The sequence below is a fragment of the Panulirus ornatus genome, chromosome 23, assembly GCF_036320965.1.
Source record: "Panulirus ornatus isolate Po-2019 chromosome 23, ASM3632096v1, whole genome shotgun sequence".
NCBI classification, from domain to species: domain Eukaryota; kingdom Metazoa; phylum Arthropoda; class Malacostraca; order Decapoda; family Palinuridae; genus Panulirus; species Panulirus ornatus.
In genome coordinates, this window is record NC_092246.1 from 22,277,270 (window position 1) to 22,298,676 (window position 21,407).

Here is a 21,407-nt window from a genome sequence, read left to right on the forward strand (position 1 = left end):
TTTTGTATCTCTGTATATCATCACAGATATGTACATGATCAATTAATTTGGAATGCATAACTGTGGAAGCTCAGTGGTCTTCATACATGTCTAAAGACTTAAACTTTGAACAGACTGTACATCTGCCGCTTTATCTCAGTATAATATGATGGCCAATAATCATCATTACAATACCAAAGATGAGAGCAAAAAAATTAAGGAGAGGTAACTCCTAAATCAGTTACAGCTTTTTTGACATGATATCAATATTCAAAATTACTGCAGTTTTACAAAATGTGGTGCGAATGTAAAATTACACAATACTACAAAATTCTACAGTACTTCAGTGGTTGTCAAGCTGCACTCTTTTGACCCTAGTAGCTCTTTTCTTTCTGCCTCACCCACATGTGAATTGACATTCTGTCAATACACATACAATCTTTCCCTGACAAGCATAATGCTTAACAACATTTAACTTATATAACTCTTTCTTCGATGAGCACTATGTGCCAGCCCTGCCTCTGGGCAAAATAGCAAGAACAAGTTGTAAGAACATCACACAGGAGCATTAGGTAGAAACATTAGGTAGCAGCAGTAGGTAGAAACACTAAGTGGGAGCACTAGGTAGAAGTAGGTTGGAAAATTAGCTAAACTCATTAAGTAGAAGTAATCAGTAAGAACAGTAGGAAGGAGCCTCTGGAAACTGTGCTAAGTTGTTCTCTGCCACTGGCCTGTTAAAGGTGAGGTACTAAAGCTTAAGAAGTGGCACTGGAGTTCTCCAGTTATGAAGACTCTGTTATGGAGACTATTGCTGTTGCCACTCCCTTGTGGGAGTTCTCAAAGGGAACAGGCATCATAGATAGATAGATTGATAGATAGACTACAGAAAGGTTAATGGAGGTAAAGAAAAATCTATATGAAATCTGCTTTTATTCCCAATCCCTTTTATTACCAGATAAAGATAACACAGTGATACTTTGAGTAATATAGAAATTAACATAGGAAAACAAAACCAAAGGGGTATGGACAAAGTATTACAATGGCACAATAATTTCCATTTTGAATATTCATATCTAGTTATGCCTTATTGAAAAAAATACATAAATTCAGCAAATGTCTTAGATCTTCTTAGGAAGTAAAATCACTGTCAATGAAGGCAGCAGTTACAACCAAAAGATTAAGTGGCATGGAATGGTACCTCATAATACTTCCTTAGTAAGATTGATACTTCAAGATCTGATTCGTGGACATCTTTTGAGTTCACTTTGTAGGAATTACCTCCTTGCTAACTTATAAATTATGAATCTTGAGCTTCATTTCTTTAGTTCTCTGAATATATATATAATCTAGACAGAAAAAAGCTTCAAATAAACTTAGGAATTAAACTTGGTATAAAACAAAAAGACTTAAATTAGCACTGAACATACTTTACATAATAAAAATAAAAATACTAAAGTACAACCTATTCAGTCATGCCTTCATTCTGGTGTGTATAACCTATCCAAAGGTGATTTCAGGTCAAATCTTCAAGATATTATTGGGTTTAACATTAATTTTCTCATAAAATATCAGTATGATCAAATTGCTGCAAGCATTCCATCCTTAGTTGGTCAGATTTAAAAGTAAAACTACCTAATCAATTCATTGGTTCAAATAATTTTAATGCAATCTCATAAAAATTACCATAGTTTATATTCTGACACTCAAGATGATACTTTAAGTGCTTTTTGAAGTTTAAACGAGAGTTTTAACTATTCCTACGCATCTCTAAAGAAGGCCAGGCAGATTTAGAGACAAAAGAAACATTTACACTTGCGAACAACAAAATATCTTTGCTATGATAAAGTATTTTAGTTAAGTATATCAATCAGTTTCAGGTGCCATTTTCATATACTATGCTAGTGACTGAACAGTGGCCTTACAAAGTTCACAATATTTTCATGCATTACTTGGTAAAAAAAAAAATAAAAAAAATAAAAAAAATAAAAAAATGCACATATTACCCTTTTTGACACTCATATCAAACAATTTTAGTCTAACATAAATTCTGTACAAATGATAACAATAAAATTCCTTACACTTCAAAAACACATCACAGTATACATCAAGCATCAGCACTTAAGCTCAAACGAAGTAAAAAACAATACCACATGATAAATAATTGCATGATATGGTACGATATACTGTATGCATTACACTATATCACATTATAAATACAAAAAATTAGACTGATATAAAAACTAATTCCTGATAAATATTATGGGTAGCAAAGAAAAAAGTGTCACCCTCTCACTTGGCAGGCAGCAAGACACTCTATGAAGCTCGAAATATTTTTTGGACCTAAATACAATGATGTGAAAAAAAGGCAGAAGGGGGTATATTACAACATGTCCTCACTAAGTCCACGATCCTTTACATGTATCGGTCCTGAAAAGAAATGAAATCATACATTGTTACAGTATAACACAGTACCCAAAAATTTTCAAAGAAAAAAATAAGCTTTTGGGATTATTAATGAAATGTCAGTTAAGGTGTTCTAATTAACACCTTGGTATCCAGTATATATATATTCTTACGTCCTTAAATTCTATCGATCAACTTAACTCTGAGCAAAAGTAATCAATTGAGAGGCCTATTATTACAAAGCTGAATATGAATCAAAAGTACAAATGCTGAAAATAATCTGTTTCACAGTTTGAATTAAAGTGCAATCAGAAAACTGAACATTTTCCAAGGTAACTGCACAAGTCATAATCTATAAATTTCACACTAGCAACTATACTTAAAGTATCAGAAACTAAGAAACATCGAATAATTCAAGATAACATTAAGAGTAAATACTCTCAAGTAACATCACAATGGATATATCAGGACCTGCTGTGACTCCTGTACATCAAATATGATTATTCACATATACAGTTCATTAAATCAAATACCATATGTTTTACACCTGAAAATCACACATGACCCTAATGCACTTGACCCTCCTCTTCAGACAAATCATATGTTCAAGTCTTAGAGCATAAAAAAGTGCCCTTTTGTTGTAGTTATTGTATGATAGTCCTGCAATGCATGATGCAGTCATAGGCTATGTCTAATACTGATAATGAAACTATGTTTTTGAGGATAAAACTTACTAAAACTGAATCTACGAAAGGTACTAAAACAAGCAGAAAAATGAGTGTCGTGGTGAATGGGGTGATATTGTTATGTTATACCTATAGGTGTTTAATATCTTTAATATCTTTACCAATACAACAACTGTATTAAATCTCAGCTGGAAAAATACATAATGGAGTACGAACAGGAATGGTGAAGGGATAAGGAAAAAGGAAAAAGGAAGGTTTAGGTGGAAGATAACACTCAAAACATGAAACAGCAAAACTTTTAAAGGGTTATAAAAGATACTTTGGAGGCGTCTCTACAAAAAGGAGGATGAAAAACCTAAGTAATCTCTGAATATGAAGCTTGCTTCTCAGACATGAAATGTAGGTCTGGGAAACCTATTTTTGTCAAGATGCTGAAGGGTTTATTAATATGCATCTGCATATGAAGTTACATGACAGTACATTACATGTCAGCTGAAAACTTAATTTGGATGTCATATTTAACAATGGTGTGGACATGCATGCATATGCAGATGTGGATGTGAACACCGAGGATAAAGGAATAGTTCTTCTAATTTCTATCGAGAAACTAATAATAGTGAAAAAGGAAAGGTGGTGTTGGTGTCAAACAGGAGAGTTCATCAGGTAGTGAGCCTCAGCCATCAAAAACTATGAGGTTATCTAGCAGTTTAATTTCTTCCATGTTAACTAAGATGGCACAGGCAACTGAATGTCCTAATTAAAGCCATCTCATTTATGCTACATGTATGTATTTATGTATATGAATATGGCATATGAAAGGCATAAGAAGGAGCCAGGGAAAACCATGGAAGGTCTGTGAGGCCTGGTTGTGGATACACATATATTTCTTTCCCTCTTTCATACTTGACTGCTACCCCAACTTTAGTGGGGTAGAGCCAGGAGCATCCATTCTCGAGCTGTCATGTGTAATGCACTGAAACCATATCTCCCTATCCACATCCAGGCCCCACAGAACTTTCAGGGGTTTACCCCAGATGTTTTGTATGCACTGGTTCAGTCAACTGTCAGCATGTTGACCCAGTATACTAAAGTGGGTGGTTGGAAATCCTCCCTCTCCTTATTACTTTCCAAAATAAATAACAGAGCAAAGAGCCAATTAAGGATTTTACCCTCTAAAGCTCTGTCATCTGTTCTTGGTGCTACCTTGCTCATGCAAGGGGGTTATTTCATGTGTGGCGGGGTGGCGACGGGAGTGAATAAGGGCAGACGGTATGAATTATGTACATGTGTATATATGTATATGTCTGTGTGTGTATATATATATGTATATGTTGAGATGTAAAGGTATGTATGTGCGTGTGTGGATGTGTATGTATATACATGTGTATGTGGGTGGGATGGGCCATTCTTTTGTCTGTTTCCTTGCGCTACCTCGCTAACGTGGGAGACAGCAACAAAGTATAAAGCAAAGAAACCAATTCACACATAACTACTTACTATTAAAGAGAACAGAGAACAATTTCAAACTCTAAATAACACCATAACTAACCTAATTACTGAAAGACAAACTGAAAACTGGCATTCCTTCCAAGAGAAAGTGAATCACAAGACCCACAACAACCAACTTTGATATACACCAGTCCAGCCCCCAACTCATGCAGCACTCCTGACCCATTCCAATGAAATCCTTCATACAAACACAGAAACATAATCACGAACACTACTCAGTAATCAGCCTCACATCAACCACACCCCTGAACAAGAAAGTCATGAAAAACCTACACAAAATTCAATCTCCAATTTGGTCTCCCTCTTCTCCTTGTCTTGTCTAGTTCTAGTGCATATATCCTGTCATTTATTCACTTACAAATAGTCTCATTATAGAACCCCAAGACCCCTTTATGTGGCTCCTGGAGCTTCACTTCCAAAATCCTCAAGCTCTACAATGGAGTTCCCAGGGAACAGTTCTTTGTCCATTCAATCCCTTACTATATTCTCTAGTCATCCCCTGCACACCACAATGAGAAAGTCCTCTCATAAACAGATGGCCTCAAAATCACATCATAGCACCATAATGATACTTAAGCAATAACAAACATGCAACACCACCATGCAATTAAAATATCTGCTCACATGAAATGGAGCATCTACATCACCACAGAAACCCTCTCTTAATATATTCACCTGAGATGGACATGAATCCAACCTGAACCCTCCCAAAACCGTGTATGGTTTACTGCTTTCACGCAGCAGAACTCCTACCATACTTGATATCACATATGACATATACTTACTCCCCTCACTAAGAACATCAACATAAAAGGCCATAATCAGACTTACTGCCCTCAGAATACTTACTGGTACCAGCTTTGGTTAAGAAAAAGAATCCTTTAACATCAAAAAAACATTCATCTGCCCCACCCTAATCTATATCTTACCTGCCTGGTTATCATGCCTGTCATATAAAAACATAACAAAACTGTAACCCACAAAATACAAGATCCTAAGAACAATAAATGGATGCCTAGCTACCACAAGCATTCAACACATGCACAATGGAACAAATATATTTCCAACACAATCTCACTTCAATATGTCCAGCAGCCAATTCTTTGCAACAGCGTTAGACCCCTCCCACCGAAATCATACCATAACCAACTACCAAATATCAAGCAGAAACAAAAACTAACCCCAGCTTCACAATCTAGCAATCTATAGTTACAAGTCACCCCTACCCATACAAACAAAATAGCATCTAAATGCATACCCAATAAGCACCATGTGAACACCCTCCAAACCCAATCTTAATTTATACCTCATCACATACATGCAACCAAACCTAAACAGCTTGGGCATGTGCAAATGATATTTTCTTGTCTGCTTTTTCTACACAACTAATCTCTACAATATGAAAAACACTGACTGACATATCACAGGACCTGTTATGCCCAAGACACAGCCCTCATTCTGAAGACACAGAACACTTACTTCTTAAGTGTCCTGCATCTACCTCATGCCAACAAACAATACCTAACTTCTTGCCCTAAGGTCCCACTTGGTGGATGTAGCCAGTTTCCTATGTGCCACAAGAACGAAAGGTTCCTGGGATAGTATGGTATTGCTGGACTCCACCTGCATGTTACTTCACCACAAGTTTAAAGTCAATTTTGGCAAGGCTGTATCAGCACCAGTGGATGAAAAGGAGTTCAGTGTTGTTGAGGAGCTTCTCATTCCATGATCGTCCATCATTTCCTTGCTCCTGACTGAATGCAGTCTTGAAGCTGCAGGGACCCTCTAAAGAGGGGTCCAGGGGTTGTTATAATAATGATACTAAAAGTACTGGTCTCTGCAGCAAGATGAGGCTTTTGTCTTGGTTTATATGAGAGACAGCATTATAGTTTTCTTCTGTTTGGAGAGGCAGTGAAGTACACAATGGGTGAATGCCATCTAAAAGCTGGCTTTGAAAATGTAACAAGGATTTGTTTACAATGTATATCACTGGTAACTAACAACCTTAAGGACTGAAAGTGTAAATATATCTTGTTAAATGGAATATTTCACATGCAGTAGTCAGTCAAACAAGTCCTTAAAATGGGTTTAAGGCACTTTGTCTGCATCTCCCTGAGAAGCACAAAAGACATCAAAGTATGTTCAATATGTTCTAACTTTATGGACAATACAAAATATCTTACTCTTAAGAAAAACAAGCTCAGCTGCCATTACTGGCAATAACAGTAATCTTCAGTCAGCAAACATGCAAACATAATTAGCAGGAAAAACAATAAAAAGACACTAAGCAAAATAATTCCTGACTGGGGTATGAGAGTTAAACTTATATATCCTGATACGAAGAATATATATATCCCATGGGAGGTATGAAATCTAACTATTTTTTCCTCCAATATATATATCATGCATATTAAGAAATTTGCATGCATTAAAAAGCATTATTCATGCACATGCAAGGCTGTACTTACTAGGCTAAGTGTTTCATCATTTTCTCTGAAGAGTAAAAAAATAGTACATGGTTAGTATCTAAGCCAATTAAAGACAAGTTAAAGATATTCTACATACATATAGGAATATTTAATATGCTTAATAAATGAATATTACCTTACCTTACCTTCCTGCCCTAGAATCCCCTTTCAAGGGGACTCATGCTGTGCTCGAGGGAATGGCCACATACATGAGGCAGACCACAGTTCAAGATTTGTGGTGATACTATGTATAAGTCTGTATGAGGTGAGTTAAGGACAACTGGGGACTTAGTGTTCAATGTCTACACTTTGAAAGTTGCATCTTGGGTATGAAAGGTCTTGTGATATAATAAACTAGTGCAGACCAGCCTTGGAGCTGCAGGAGTCCCTAGATATTGGGTTATGGGGCTGTTTCCTGTGGGGCAGGGTGGTGCCAAGAATGGGTGAAGGCAAGCAAGTATGAACATGCACATGTGTATATATGTATATATCTGTGTATGCATATGTATATGTGTGAATATATATTGATGTGTATAAGTATGTATATGTGTGTGTGTGGGCGCTTATGTATATGTATGTGTATATGAATGGATGGGCCGTTCTTCGTCTGTTTCCTGGCGCTACCTCAATGACTCGAGAAAGGGCAATCAAGTATAATAATACTAATACTAATAATAATAATAATAATGATACTAATAATGCATAATGATAATAAGAACGGATATGAGCATATATGGCCTTTCTTCATTGGCTCTAAGCACTACCTCTGTATGGCAGAGAAAGTGTGATAGAATGGATGCATCTTTTATGTAGTTTAGCATGGAAACAGAGGGTAGTGCCTGAGGATTGGGTGAAAGCTATTATTGTTCCTTTATTCAAAGGAAAAGTTGCTAAAGATGTAAAATGTAGCAATTATAGGGGTATAAATCTGTTAAGTATACCAGGAAAAGTGTATGCAAGAACAATAATTGAAAGAGAGATGGAAGTGATTCAATGTTGAATAAGTGAAGAGTAAGTGGGTTTTAGGAAAGGTAGGGGATGTGAAGATCAGATTTTTGTAACAGAGATGACCATGGAAAGGTATTTAGTGAAGGGTGAGTTGTATGCAGCTTTTATGGATCTGGAGAAAGCGTATGACAGAGTTGAGTGGAATGCGTTAAGGATATATGGTATAGAGGGACAACGTTGGATGGTGTAAAAGCCTTCTATAAAGGAGCAAAAGCATGTGTAAGAGTGGATGGAGAGCTGAGCAAAAGTTTTGGGATACATGTAGATGATAGGCAGGGCTGTGAGATATCAACATGGCTTTTTGATATATATATGGATAGAGCTATAAGAGAGATGAAAGCAAAACTAGGGAAAAGGGATGCAGAGATGGAGTGTAGTGGTGAGATATGGTGGCTAGTGGCAAGCCTGTTTGTGGATGATTCGGTGTTGTTTGCAGGGAGTGGAGAAAAGTTGCAGAAGGTTGTTAGTATGTTTTATGATGTATGTAAGTGTAGGAGACTGAAGGTAAATACAAGTAAAAGTAAAGAAATGGTGTTTGAAAGGAAGCGGAGTGAAAGTATAGATTCTGTAAAACCATACAGAGTGAAGGAAGACAGTGTACTAAACTGTGTCTGTCTATCTACCTATCTATCTATCATCATTCTAGTTCACTTTATCCTGTACACATCTTTCACCTTCTTGCATGTTCAGGCCCCAATCGCTCATAATCTTTTTTACTCCATCCTTCCATCTCCCCACTCCATGCTCAGGCCCCAATTTCTCAAAATCTTTTTTACTCCATCCTTCCATCTCCCCGCTCTCCTTATTCCTTCCACTTCTGACACTTACATCCTCTTTGTCAACCTTTTCAAACTCACTTTCCAAGTGTCAAAACCATTTCAGCACATCCTCTTCAGCTCTCAACCATATTCTTTTCATTACCACACCTCTCTCTTACCCTTGTATTACTGACTCAATCAAACCACACCACACCACATGTTGTCCTAAAATATTTAATTTCCAAAATATCCACACTCATCTGCAAAGCCTCGCCTCCATATAACACTATATCTTTAAACATATCCATTTTTGCCCTCTCAGATAACAATCTCTAAACGTATCTAGAACATTTGCCCCCTTACTTACTTACTCTATGACTCATTGCTGCTTTCCTGAAAAATATTAATTTTGAGGGTTGAAGAGGAAAACTTAGTGAGATCTTTAAAGGTAATGATATATCTGCTCCTGTGACTTTACTGTGCTCTGTTACAAGTTGGAAAAGGAAAGTTTTTTGAATACATTAGAAGAATCAATTTATCCTCATTTCTATTCCTCCATATGAATTCAGAGTTTCTGGTTAATTTCTTGGCAGCTAAAATTCTCCATAATTAAGATTTTTCTGTCTCAATATGTGCAGTCTGTAAGAACCATCTACTATTAGTTCTTGAAACTTCAGTTTGTCTTTCAGTAGTAGAGCTGAAACTCTCTTCCTTAATCTTGTCTCTCCTTCCATATATCATATATTCTTCATGAATAACCTACCATACCAATGATAAGCAATTTTCTTTGGCTGCTTAATACTGACTGACAATTATACTCTATTTTGAAAGTGATCTTTACAGCTTTATCTCTATCCCAATTACAAAATTTCAATTCTTTTTGTTTTCATATTTTCTGGAAGTTTCTAGCAATCATCCTAATTCCCCTCTCTGGCAATTCTTTCCTCTTCATATAGGATGTAGTTCTTTCCTTGGCTTCCACTCATCAGTCACAGTAATTTCTATTTCTGTAAGAAGGTTAAGCATTAGACATTGCCTGATTTTTGCTTTCATTTCTATTGTTCCTACATATTTAAAGTGTGGTAAGGGGGATGAGGCAGATAAAACTGATGTCAGGTCTACATATGCAATGGCAGTATCAGCCAGAAGTCCTTTCTTCTGCCTTGGTTTTGTTCTTAACATTTTCCTTGAACTCTTTTGTTTGTCTTATTCTCTTCTCCCTACTTCTCTCTTCCTATTTTTCATTACATCTTTCACTCCTCTCTTGCTCTCCTTATTTTCATTTCCTGCTTTATATGTAATGCCATACACACAGCATTGGCCCACCCATAGTTAGGACAATGTGGGTTTGAGTCCTGGGTGCAACAGATAGCCCACATCCAACACAGGTACTTGTTCTCTCCGCAGAGCTGGCTGATACAAGGGTACTTTGCTTATCTTGGGGTGTATGTGTTTATACATACATAGGAGTAAAGACATGGTAAAATACATTTGGTACAAGGATGAGAAGATGGGTAAACACAAGAGTAAGGCTCTCTCACTAACACACAATTCATACACAAGAGTAAGGTTCCCTCACTAACACACAATTCATAATCAAACACAAACACACACACATAAACTATGGCTATATATGAAAAGAGTATGTCATGGCTGAAATCTCTGAAATCATTCAACTTACGTTACAGCGTAGGGTACTGAAATCAAGGTCAAGTAATGAAGGCATAAGACATGACAGTACTGCAATACCAACAACTGCAAGTACTGGTAAAGCACGCATGGTGTCTGGTGTACTGATGTATGCATTATTACAATTATTGTGGTAGCAATTTTTGAACAGCAATCATAATGCCAGCAAGCTCCAGCATAGCAATTGCAATTGTAAATACATCAATAAAACAGTTATGAAGTATGCTGTAATGGTGCTGAAATCATAACTTCTGATACAATGCTTAAAATTACCAATACAGCAGAAATAAGAGCAGCAATTACCAGTATCATAGATATGCAGAAGAAAAATGTAAAATGATAATACATGACAAAACACTGCTAGGATGCAGAAGAAAACATAAAATGATAATACATGACAAAACAAAAGATAAAGCTGTTACGGAATGGAACATTAATCAATTAGAAAACATGCATGGTATACATTACATGCATTAAGTGTGCCATACCATGCATCATTAGAGCAAACAGACAAGATTAACATGTACCACAACAGGAGGCAATATCTACCATGCAACATAAAAGCAAAGATACTATGGTTGAAATTAAAAAACTAATTCAAAGCAATGCTGAAGCCACAAACTATTCTTTTTCCATTTAACTAAAAATCAATTACTATTTTTCCATATGATTTGAACAATTATCACCTACATCATTTTTTCTTAAGAATCATATTCAAAGAATTCTTATATATCACTTTCTACATTAAACTGTCTGATGTCAGTTTTTTCAAATGACATTTTAAATGACATATCTCAAGTTGTAAATCAAATGAATCTCATTATATACATCACTAATTCTTACTCAGTTTCAATCATCTAAACAATGAAAAATTCTTGCTGCTAATACAAGTTTTCAGAGCCACCATTGCCAATCCATATCAATCCACCACCATTACTAATGCTATTTCCCAAACTTTCACTGGACCACCCTAGTAATAGGAAAGGGATTTAGAAGCACCACAATTAGCAAGCCAATACGATGCCAAACCTAACTGGCAAAGGTTAGCAGAAAATGGCCCAACCCAAGCAAACTGGTGAATGTAACCATTACTCCAGTACCTGTAGAGAGGATATGACATTGTTGGCCAGGCTACCCAGACGGCCTGCCACCTTGGTCACACCTTGCCGCACTGATTCTCGAACCTCATCCAAGTCTGGAGCCTGTGGGGAAGGATGGACTGGGATGATCCCACCATACACAAATCTAGTGATTTCCTACATTTATTTCCTCTGTCAGAAGATTTGTCTTCTGATGCATTTTTTGAATGCCTTCAGCAAATATAAAATGTCTATTTTTGTTTAGTACTCCTGCAAAATAGCCATAACACTGTGTACTACATATTATCTACTCTCAATAAATTAAACACCTGCAAAATACTCCTAAAGACCCAAAACAAAAAAATATAAAGTTGCCTACTTAAACAAAAGTACTTTAACTTTATACTTTGCTTCCTAGTATTAGTTTAACAATAAAATTACTTAAATTACCTTTGTCCTTACCAAAATCATAATGTTAATAACCATCAATACAGCAGAAAACTTTCCTTAGGAATAACCTGGTCTTCATATGACAGCAATCTCCACATCAGTCTCTCAGCTACAAAAGTAGATAATGTAGTGTTTTATGTTTTAAATAGCTAAACATATACTGTAAACTGAACAGTATTCAGAGACAAGATGAGGAAACAATATTTCCTAATGCATTCCCCACTCATTTACTAAAATCCTTTTAATAATCTTTAATTAATAGGTGAAGAATACTGCAAGACAGTGTTCATCAGACTCCAGAGAGTTTTATTAGATATATAGTTCCATTGTCCCTTGGGTAAGGGAGAAAGAATTCTACCTCTGTATTCCTTGCATGTCATAGAAAGCAAATAAAAGGGGCAGGAACAGAGGGGCTGGTAACCCCTCCTCTCTATTATTTCAATTTCTGAAAGAAGGAACCGTAACACACTGGTGCTACAACTAAAATATGTCTTTTAAGATGTAAACATGTGATATTCTACCTGGTCTCGAGGCTGTGTTTTCTTTGAGGTGGGATACTACCACCATAATCTCTTTTTCAGTAACTTAAAAATTGGACAGCATTCTCATTAAACAGATAAAATATGTCATCCTCAATCAATCAATTTTTGTACTGACATCCTCAATCAATCAATTTTTGTACTGACATCCTCAATCAATCAATTTTTGTACTGATCTATTGGCAACAAGCTTATTCTTTTACGCTATATTCATAATTCAGTTTGATTCTATCAACACCAATCTCAGCTTCTCTATTCTTTGCTTTGTTCATGTAAGAGAATAACACTTTTGGATAATATTTCCCACCTATTATTCATCTTCTCTTTATATATTTGATGTTCTCGTGAAAAATGAAACCAGTTCTTAGTCAGCATTCCTTATTCATTCTTCCACCACTTCTATCCTCACCTTACTTTCTGCTAACATTGCCTTTTCTTTCCACTCTCTCTAAGACATCCATTGTTCTATCTTTTACTTTCCTATTTCCTCACAGTTTCTTTTACCTGATCTTAAACTCAGCTTGAGGGTATCTATAATGTTCCTTCTAAGAACTACCATAAAGGGGTAGCCATGGCAAAAGAGCTTCCACTTATCCCTGTCCTTAGATGACTCCCTCACAAACACTATTCAACATATTCTTCCACCATTTCTCTCTCTCCAATATTCTTGCACTCTATTTCCCTATCCCTATTTCCCATTCCAATCTATCTTTTTGAATCAAACTCAAGTTCTTTAGGTTGTGAGAATCCTCGTTTTCTGTATTTGAGCAGTAATTTGTAATCCTATAATTCATGAAATGAACTGATATATATTACTCTGTTTACTAAATGATTATTAAGAGGCCTAGCAAATTACTGCCCTTGTTGGCATTCAGTTTATTTATATCTATTATCTAGTGTTTTATATATAAATCCCCATCCATAGAAAGTTCCCCATTTTTCCAATTCTATGCATCCTCTTTTTAATCTACACGTTCACCTTCTACATTGCCAGGCACTGCTAGGAAACAGTCACAGAAATAGCCTCATTCAATCACATCCTCTTTCAAGCTGTCATGTATAATGCACTGAAACCATAGCAGCCTATCCACAACCAGGTTCCAAAGACCTTTCTGTCCTTTCCTCCAACTGCTACACATACCCTGATTCAGCCTACTGACAAGTTCTTCCCTGTTCACCACATTGCTTCAATTCACTCTATCCCTTGCATGCCTTGCACCTTCCTGCATTTCAGGTCTAGAACCTTCAAGGCATATAACCCCATTCTTCCATCTCCTCCTTGGTTTCCCTCTTTTCCTTGTTCCTTCCACTTCTTACATTTACACCAGTCACAGTCATTCTCTCCTAACTTATCCTCTCCATATGTCGAGACCATTTCAGCACACCTTCTTCAGCTTACTCATATATACTATGTATCCAAGTATCTCATTTCTTTCATTACCATAGCATTCAACAACCTCATTTGATTATAATTTGAGTCTGTCTGGCAAATACTTTAAATGCCTCTGGAAAAGAAGCAGCTTCAAGGCTGAGCTGCATGATGGGAATAATTAAACCAAAATGAAAAGATACTATTGGCCTAAGTCTTGTGTTCCCTTCGATAATGGTAATAAGTGATCCATCAAAGAAATTCTATTCCGATGCCTGCTTAGAAATCCAGTCTCTGTACTGATCTTCAGCAGGGGATAGTGTCAAATGCACTTATGGTGGTTTAAGAGCATATAGTACACCCACTCATATTCTATTTTCTCCCCATTCAGTGCATCATGAGATTCCTCAGGAATAATTAAACAAAGAATCTTCCCTCTGAACTCGTATTGACTTGCATTTCTGTAATTTTCCCTTGCAAGTGCTTATCTTTTGCTTCCTGATCACCTTGTCCAGCATTCTACAGACTGAGCATGTATGTAACAGTGGGCTACAGCTATTGATTAAACAATTACTCTCCGTCAGTCCTCTGGCACTGATATCTCTGGCATTGAATTTCTACATGTCATTTCATTTAGAAAGTAAAGGTTTCTGCATACCTGCACATTTCTTGGAGTTTAGTGAATAAGGCTGTACACCTTATACAGGTCAAGAACCTTAATAAGCTTACTTATATCTTATCTCATGATCTCAATGCTTTCCATGGTCTCTCTCCCACCCTATCCAGTATGTGTTGGAAATAATGTATTCTCTTCTATGCAAATATATTCAACCTTAACATTCAACGGTTAACATGTTTCTTTTTCTTTCAACAACCCTTCACCCTAGTATCTTTTCGTCTCATGATAAGGTTTTATATGACACTCTGGTACTGATAAATCTTCAACACTGATTAAAATTTTCCATTGGCCTTGTTCATTGTTAATTTCTCTACCCTTCCTTTCTTATTTTAAGGTACTCATTATCTGCTCTTCCAAATCTTTTGAATGGTGACTGGGGGGTGAGCAATCTATATTTTCATCACAGCATGTCTCTACATTCCTTGCCCTTTACGAATGTGTACAACCATGTCTCTCTCTTCTCTGATTTTCTCTCTATCTGTATTTTACCACTAGCACCTACCTACTGGCATTGTAAATGCAGACTTCACTTTTTGTAACACTCTTCCCTAACCAAGACCCTGAAACTGCATTTACCAGTTAGTGTCCTTTAAGACACTGTTCAGTTTGAGTTTCTAGTTCCTTAGTAATATCCTCACAAACATCCTCACAAACTGGGTGGTGAGCAATCTATATTTTCATCACAGCATGTCTCTACATTCCTTGCCCTTTACGCATGTGTACAACCATGTCTCTCTCTCCTCTGATTTTCTCTCTATCTGTATTTTACCACTAGCACCTACCTACTGGCATTGTAAATGCAGACTTCACAGAACTTTTCGTAACACTCTTCCCTAACCAAGACCCTGAAACTGCATTTACCAGTTAGTGTTCTTTAAGACATTGTTCAGTTTGAGTTTCTAGTTCCTTAGTAATATCCTCACAAACATGTTTAAAACTGAGCTTCATGAGATCACTTTCCCTATGTGGGATGCATACCTCATTTCCTATTTCTAGGCTATTGGACAATCAAATAAATCCTAGAGTCAATGGTGTATCAATCCCTCTACCTTTACCACATTCAGAGAAGGACTTAGAATGATCAGATAAATTTTAACAACTAAAACTTACATTTGTTTCTCTGTTCTGTCCCCTCCCAGATGCAGTTCCAAGTATTACAAGATGATTTCCTTGGCTTTCAAAACTTTTCTATCATCTACCTCCCACATCACTCTGATTGTATCTTTATTATCATCACTAAATATTTAGTCAGGTTCAATGACTTTCCATATTATTGTGTATTGTACTTCCAAAACATTTAGCCAAACTTTTCTTAGTTACTTTTTTTTATATAATATGTGAAATGATCATCAACTAGTGGCTATAGAGACTACAAGAAGGACCAAATCTACTTTTCTGTCCCCTTTCCTTCTTTGCTACCATGTTTTCTTTAGAAAATACTAGATGCAAGTCTATCTCCTCAGTGACTTTTGTACACATCATGTAATTTTTGTGCATGTGATGGCACTCTGAACAAGGCATTCTCAATTAACAGCCTTTTTTCAGCATACAATCTGACAAGCTACACACAATTTTCATTGACACTGGGTACTACATGCCCCCAAGCATACCCTCAATTGCCACATCACCCATTCTTTCATTAAAATCTCCCAACACCAATACTCAATGCCTTGCATCAAAGTTACTGATGCACTTGCCCAGCTCTTTCCAAAACATTTGACAATCTCAACACCAATACTCAATGCCTTGCATCAAAGTAACTGATGCAATTACTCAGCTCTTTCCAAAACATTTGACAATCTTCTTCACTCCTCCAACTACCAAACAAATCAGCACTGACAATTCCCACATCTCATAATCCAATTTCATCATCACCCATATCAGTTTGGAACTCACTTCCTTATACTCTTACATACATTCCCAGAACTCCTTCTTCAGTGGAGGTACCACCCTTTCCTTAGTTTTTGCCCTCACACTAAACCTGATTTCCCTGAAACATTCTTCTTCTCCCTGAGCTTCGTTGCACTCAAAGCTAGAACATCCAGGTTCCTCTCACCATACATACTACCTAGCTCTCACTTCTCATCCTGGTTATGTCCACTCACATTCAGAAACCCCAACATGAGCCTTTCAGGAAGATGAGTATTCCTTGCTTGGCTTTTGTTTCCACTCTTAGAAATCTAGATATGAAGAAAGGGGTTTCTGGCCCCCCACTACTGTTCCTTTTGACTGCCTTTTAAGACATTCAGGATATATGACACAAAAGAAAACTTACCCATAACAAAATCATACATAGTGCATTGTGCTAAAATGGATGTTCTGAGATGTGAAATAAGAAAAGTAAAGTGGGGGAGAAAAGGGAATATCAAAATGAGGCATAAAAGAAGGGAAACCCCTGATAAGAAAGAGATAAAAGGAAAGCTCAGACAACTTAGGTACATGAATATAATAGATATGGGAAGGATGACCATGACAATGTGTATAAGCAAAGTCCCCAAGGAAGTGCCACCATTTTGACACAGGAATGTTGAAGTAATGCCTGAAATCACCTTACACTCTTGAAGCTGGGACTGATGGTCTCCTCCAATTCACTCTATTCCTTGCCCTCCTTTCACCCTCCTGCATGTTCAGGCCCCGATCACACAAAATCCTTTTCACTCCATCTTTCCACCTCCAATTTGGTCTCCCTCTTCTCCTCGTTCCCTCCACCTCCGACACATATATCCTCTTGGTCAATCTTTCCTCACTCATTCTCTCCATGTGCCCAAACCATTTCAAAACACCCTCTTCTGCTCTCTCAACCACGCTCTTTTTATTTCCACACATCTCTCTTACCCTTACGTTACTTACTCGATCAAACCACCTCACACCACACATTGTCCTCAAACATCTCATTTCCAGCACCTCCATCCTCCTGCGCACAACTCTATCCACAGCCCACGCCTCGCAACCATACAACATTGTTGGAACTACTATTCCTTCAAACATACCCATTTTTGCTTTCCGGGATAATGTTCTCGACTTCCACACATTTTTCAAGGCTCCCAAAATTTTCGCCCCCTCCCCCACCCTATGATCCACTTTTTCATCTTACCAACACTAATTATGTTACACAGTATCTTTTCCTTTCATATGTCATATAATGATCTTCCATTATTTCCTTACTTTTCCTTAATTTTCCCACTTCTTTCAAAACTCTTGGATTTTTTGTTGCTTCTTTCTGCTTCTGCCCCACTGTCATCAAAAGTTTTTCCTTGATGAGGACTTCTGTCTATGACTAGAGTATGGTAAGAGGGGTTCATGTGTGGATGATATGTGGAAATGATGGTTCAGAAATATTTTCGATTTTCCTATACATCAACCAGGTTTATATTGATCCCCATCTATAATTAGTAACACTTATCTTTGTTGAAGACATGTTCATCTTACCCTCTTCGAATATTTTCTCTAATCAACAGAGGCTTCCATCTTTCAATTTCATGAATAAACCTCTCCTAAAACTATATGTAGCTTAAAATCCTTATTCCTTACTATCTTTATTCTCCTAATCCCATAAAGAGAACTGTTCTAGTTTCCATTCAATGTAGGGAGGAAGCCCTGGATTTAGTTTGTTCAGTCTGGGGTCTTAAATCTGGCTGTGTAACAAGCAATGCATACAAACATTTGATGGCACCTATCAACCCTGGCCAGCCATGTAACTGACCTGAGGTATGTTTTGTGGAGTGTACAAAACATACAAGTGTGCTAAGATACCAAAAAAACTGTGAAAATATCATAGTTAAGAAGGGTTACCTGCTCTTGATTTTCAATATTATAATGTAGCTGGCAATATAAACTTAGTGGAAACAATGCCTAGTCAACATTTTCTAACTTTTGGCTTAACCTACATATCACTGGCTGAGTACACACCATTATCACTGTTCTGTGGCATGTCTTCCATATTCTTAAAAACATTCCATTTTCACTGATAAGTGCAATACTGACACCTTCATATTTCCCATCAACATATCACAGGTATGCAATATGAACTGAACCATTCTTTCACACCACTGTTTAGGACTTAATGAAAGAAAAATATACTACTTGATAAAATCTAAGTGATTTTTCAGTAACAAGATTTTTTGTAGTTGGAGACTCAACTCTGCACTGATAGTGTTCAAAGGATGCAAGCTTTCTCTTTTTTGTCAATTTAAGGAACAGAACTCATACACAGAAAGCCCAAACAACTCAACACAGTATCACCCCCAAACACATAATCCTTCATATGCCAGTCAATCTCAGCCCTGGAAATAAATCAAAGGAATTCCCAGGCTGATATCCCCTTCTTTAAAAAGTAAATCTTCTAATCTGTTTCTAGTATTCATTAATACATACAGGACATACATGCATATCTCACAGTTTATGAAATTAGAAAATGATCCATGACTAAACTGCTTTTAAATTTTGTGTATGAAATGCACTGCTATCTCATTTTCTTCCTGATGCAAGCAGCAAAAAATGAAAGTATCTTTGTGATTCCAAATTTGCAACTTCTAATGGCTTAAAGGTAAAATTATAAATTCCAATTAAATTTTCACAAATATCTGCCTGACAACTAGCAGAATGCAGAATGTAAGGGAAAGAAATGTAAACACTCAAATTACAAAGATACAGTTCTGTTAAGTACACCTGGTTAGGTGTATGGAAGAATGGTGACTGAAAGGCTGATGGAAAGCATGGAACACTAGATTGGACAGGATTAGTTTGGCTTCTAGAGGGGTAGAGGAAATGTGGACAATGTATTTGGTTTGAAAAATCTGCTTGAGAAACACTTGGCATTTATGAATCTGGAGAAAGTGGAAGGTGTTTAGAATATATTGGGTAAATGGAAAGTTACTAGATGCAGAGAGGAATTTTTGCCAAAAAGTATAAATGTAAGAATGTGAGCAGGTGGGAAGGGAGGAAGTGGCTGGTATGTGGGGAAGGAAAGTTTGCATCAAGGCTGTGTAGTGTCATCATGATTGTGTAGTCTGCTCAATAATCGGGTGGTAAGAGAGGTGAATGCAGGGTCTAGGGTATGATGGGGTGGTGATGGATGGAAGGGGGGAAATGATATGTTAATCAGTTTCTGTTCACAGATGACATGGTACTGGTTGTACACTCTACACAAAAACTCCAGAAGCTGATGACAGAATTTGGAACAGTGTGGGGAAAAGGGAAAGTTGAGTTAACAAAAACAAGGTAATGAGGAGCAAAGCAGCATACACTTCCCTGCTATGGTAGGTAGTACAGCTCTGGGCTGCAGTAGCCTTAAAAAAGAGCTCATGGATAACACAAGAGCTCTTATAAAAACTAGACCTAGGGTAATCATAATCATATAAGTAAATACTCATTGGAAATAGTTTACAAAAATGGTGGTAATCACCCCTCTCTACAAAATTTTCATATATGGCTTGTATGTATTCTTCCATCTTTAACTCGCTAAAAAATATGACGGCATGTTCCCTCTGAGGACAGGATTAACTCTCACAGTTGGCTGGCTTTAAGTTTGAGTTTACATGCCCTAGGAAGAGTGTCACCAGATGACCATTACCATGTGGTTACTATGTAAATTTTCATAGGCTATAATTAGTATGTCTACTGAGGACTGCTTGTTTGGAAAGGTGGCTGTGATGGAGTAGTTTGGCTATGCTACATGTGTCCAGATGTCTTATAGACAAGATGAGAAAGCTTGTGTCCCTCAATTGTTGTCAAGTGCAGAAAAATTTATGAAAAAATTGTCTGCAGCTGTCATGCTCACACTGCACAAATATTTCATATTATGCTAATGCCTCATTATGGACACCATGGAAGGAAGTATGGAAGATGAACAGGCAAATGTAGAGATGTAAGAGAGACAACTAAAGTTGAGCTTCTGCTTTATGGGCTTCCAAAAAAAGAGAAAATAATAGTGTACATGCATAAAGAAAGCACAAATATACAGATTATAATTCAAAATTAAAATGTACAGCCTAGTTATTGCCAGGTTAGGGCACAGCTTTAACTCTTCAATCCACTTGTCCATTTGGGTGAAACTATGAATAAAAAAAAAGGGGAATTCTCTACATATGCTACAGACAATACCAACACTGAATTTCAAATTTCATATTTACTACCAGGAATGATAACACAGGTCAACTTGGTGATTTCCACCAACCCAATCAGGCTAAAAGGCAGGATAATATTAATCATATGAATGATCAGTTTATATACTTAGACAACTGGACAACTGTTAATGTCAGGCCCTGCCAGTGGCATTCATAAAATATGAAATTTAGGAGTAAAACTGGATCACAGGCACAAGCAAGATGATGTAGTGCTCCTTAAACATTGAACCCACCTGTAATGATCCTCCACTGTACTGCTTTGATGTTTGGCCTCCACCAAAGAGATCAGCTGAAGAGATGGACGTTGATCCCTCATATCGGGCAAGAGTTGACCGCATTTCTGCACTAGGATCACGTTCCTGGAAGAACATATCTGACGAGATGGCCTTTGCGTTACCAAACTTTTGCTGAGCTTGATTGTCTTCTACTGGAGTGTATTTGTGGTTGGCTGATGTGGAAACTGGAAAGAGAAAGGATTATCATGATAAAACAGTCAAGAGATACAACTCACCTTTGGGGCTTTACATTCACTATGTTACATTTAATTACACACTAGTCTAAACCCTGAAGTATTACTGTCAGATTCTGCAACGTCCTCCTAACATAATGAAAAGGATAAAACTGCGATGGTAAGCTAGTTAATTTGTATATGAAGCCTAAAGCTGT

The 21,407-nt window shown here is 36.9% G+C and overlaps 1 protein-coding gene across 7 annotated transcripts in view; it reads right to left on the minus strand.

The window, feature by feature from the left end:
- Nucleotides 1-896: 896 nt before the first annotated feature.
- The window catches only part of ArfGAP3 (ADP-ribosylation factor GTPase activating protein 3), a 56,546-nt gene continuing 36,035 nt past the window's right edge, over nucleotides 897-21,407 (minus strand). For 3 of the 7 annotated variants that reach the window (XM_071676825.1, XM_071676822.1, XM_071676821.1), the window contains 4 exons: nucleotides 20,975-21,201; nucleotides 11,601-11,702; nucleotides 7,046-7,070; nucleotides 897-2,406 (listed from right to left, as the gene is read on the minus strand). In XM_071676825.1, coding sequence (XP_071532926.1) covers nucleotides 7,062-7,070; nucleotides 11,601-11,702; nucleotides 20,975-21,201 — 338 coding nt within the window. In that variant the 3' untranslated portion in view covers nucleotides 897-2,406; nucleotides 7,046-7,061. The remainder of the gene's footprint in view (nucleotides 2,407-7,045; nucleotides 7,071-11,600; nucleotides 11,703-20,974; nucleotides 21,202-21,407) is intronic. The other 4 variants (XM_071676824.1, XM_071676820.1, XM_071676819.1 and 1 more) reach the window with 2 other exon arrangements.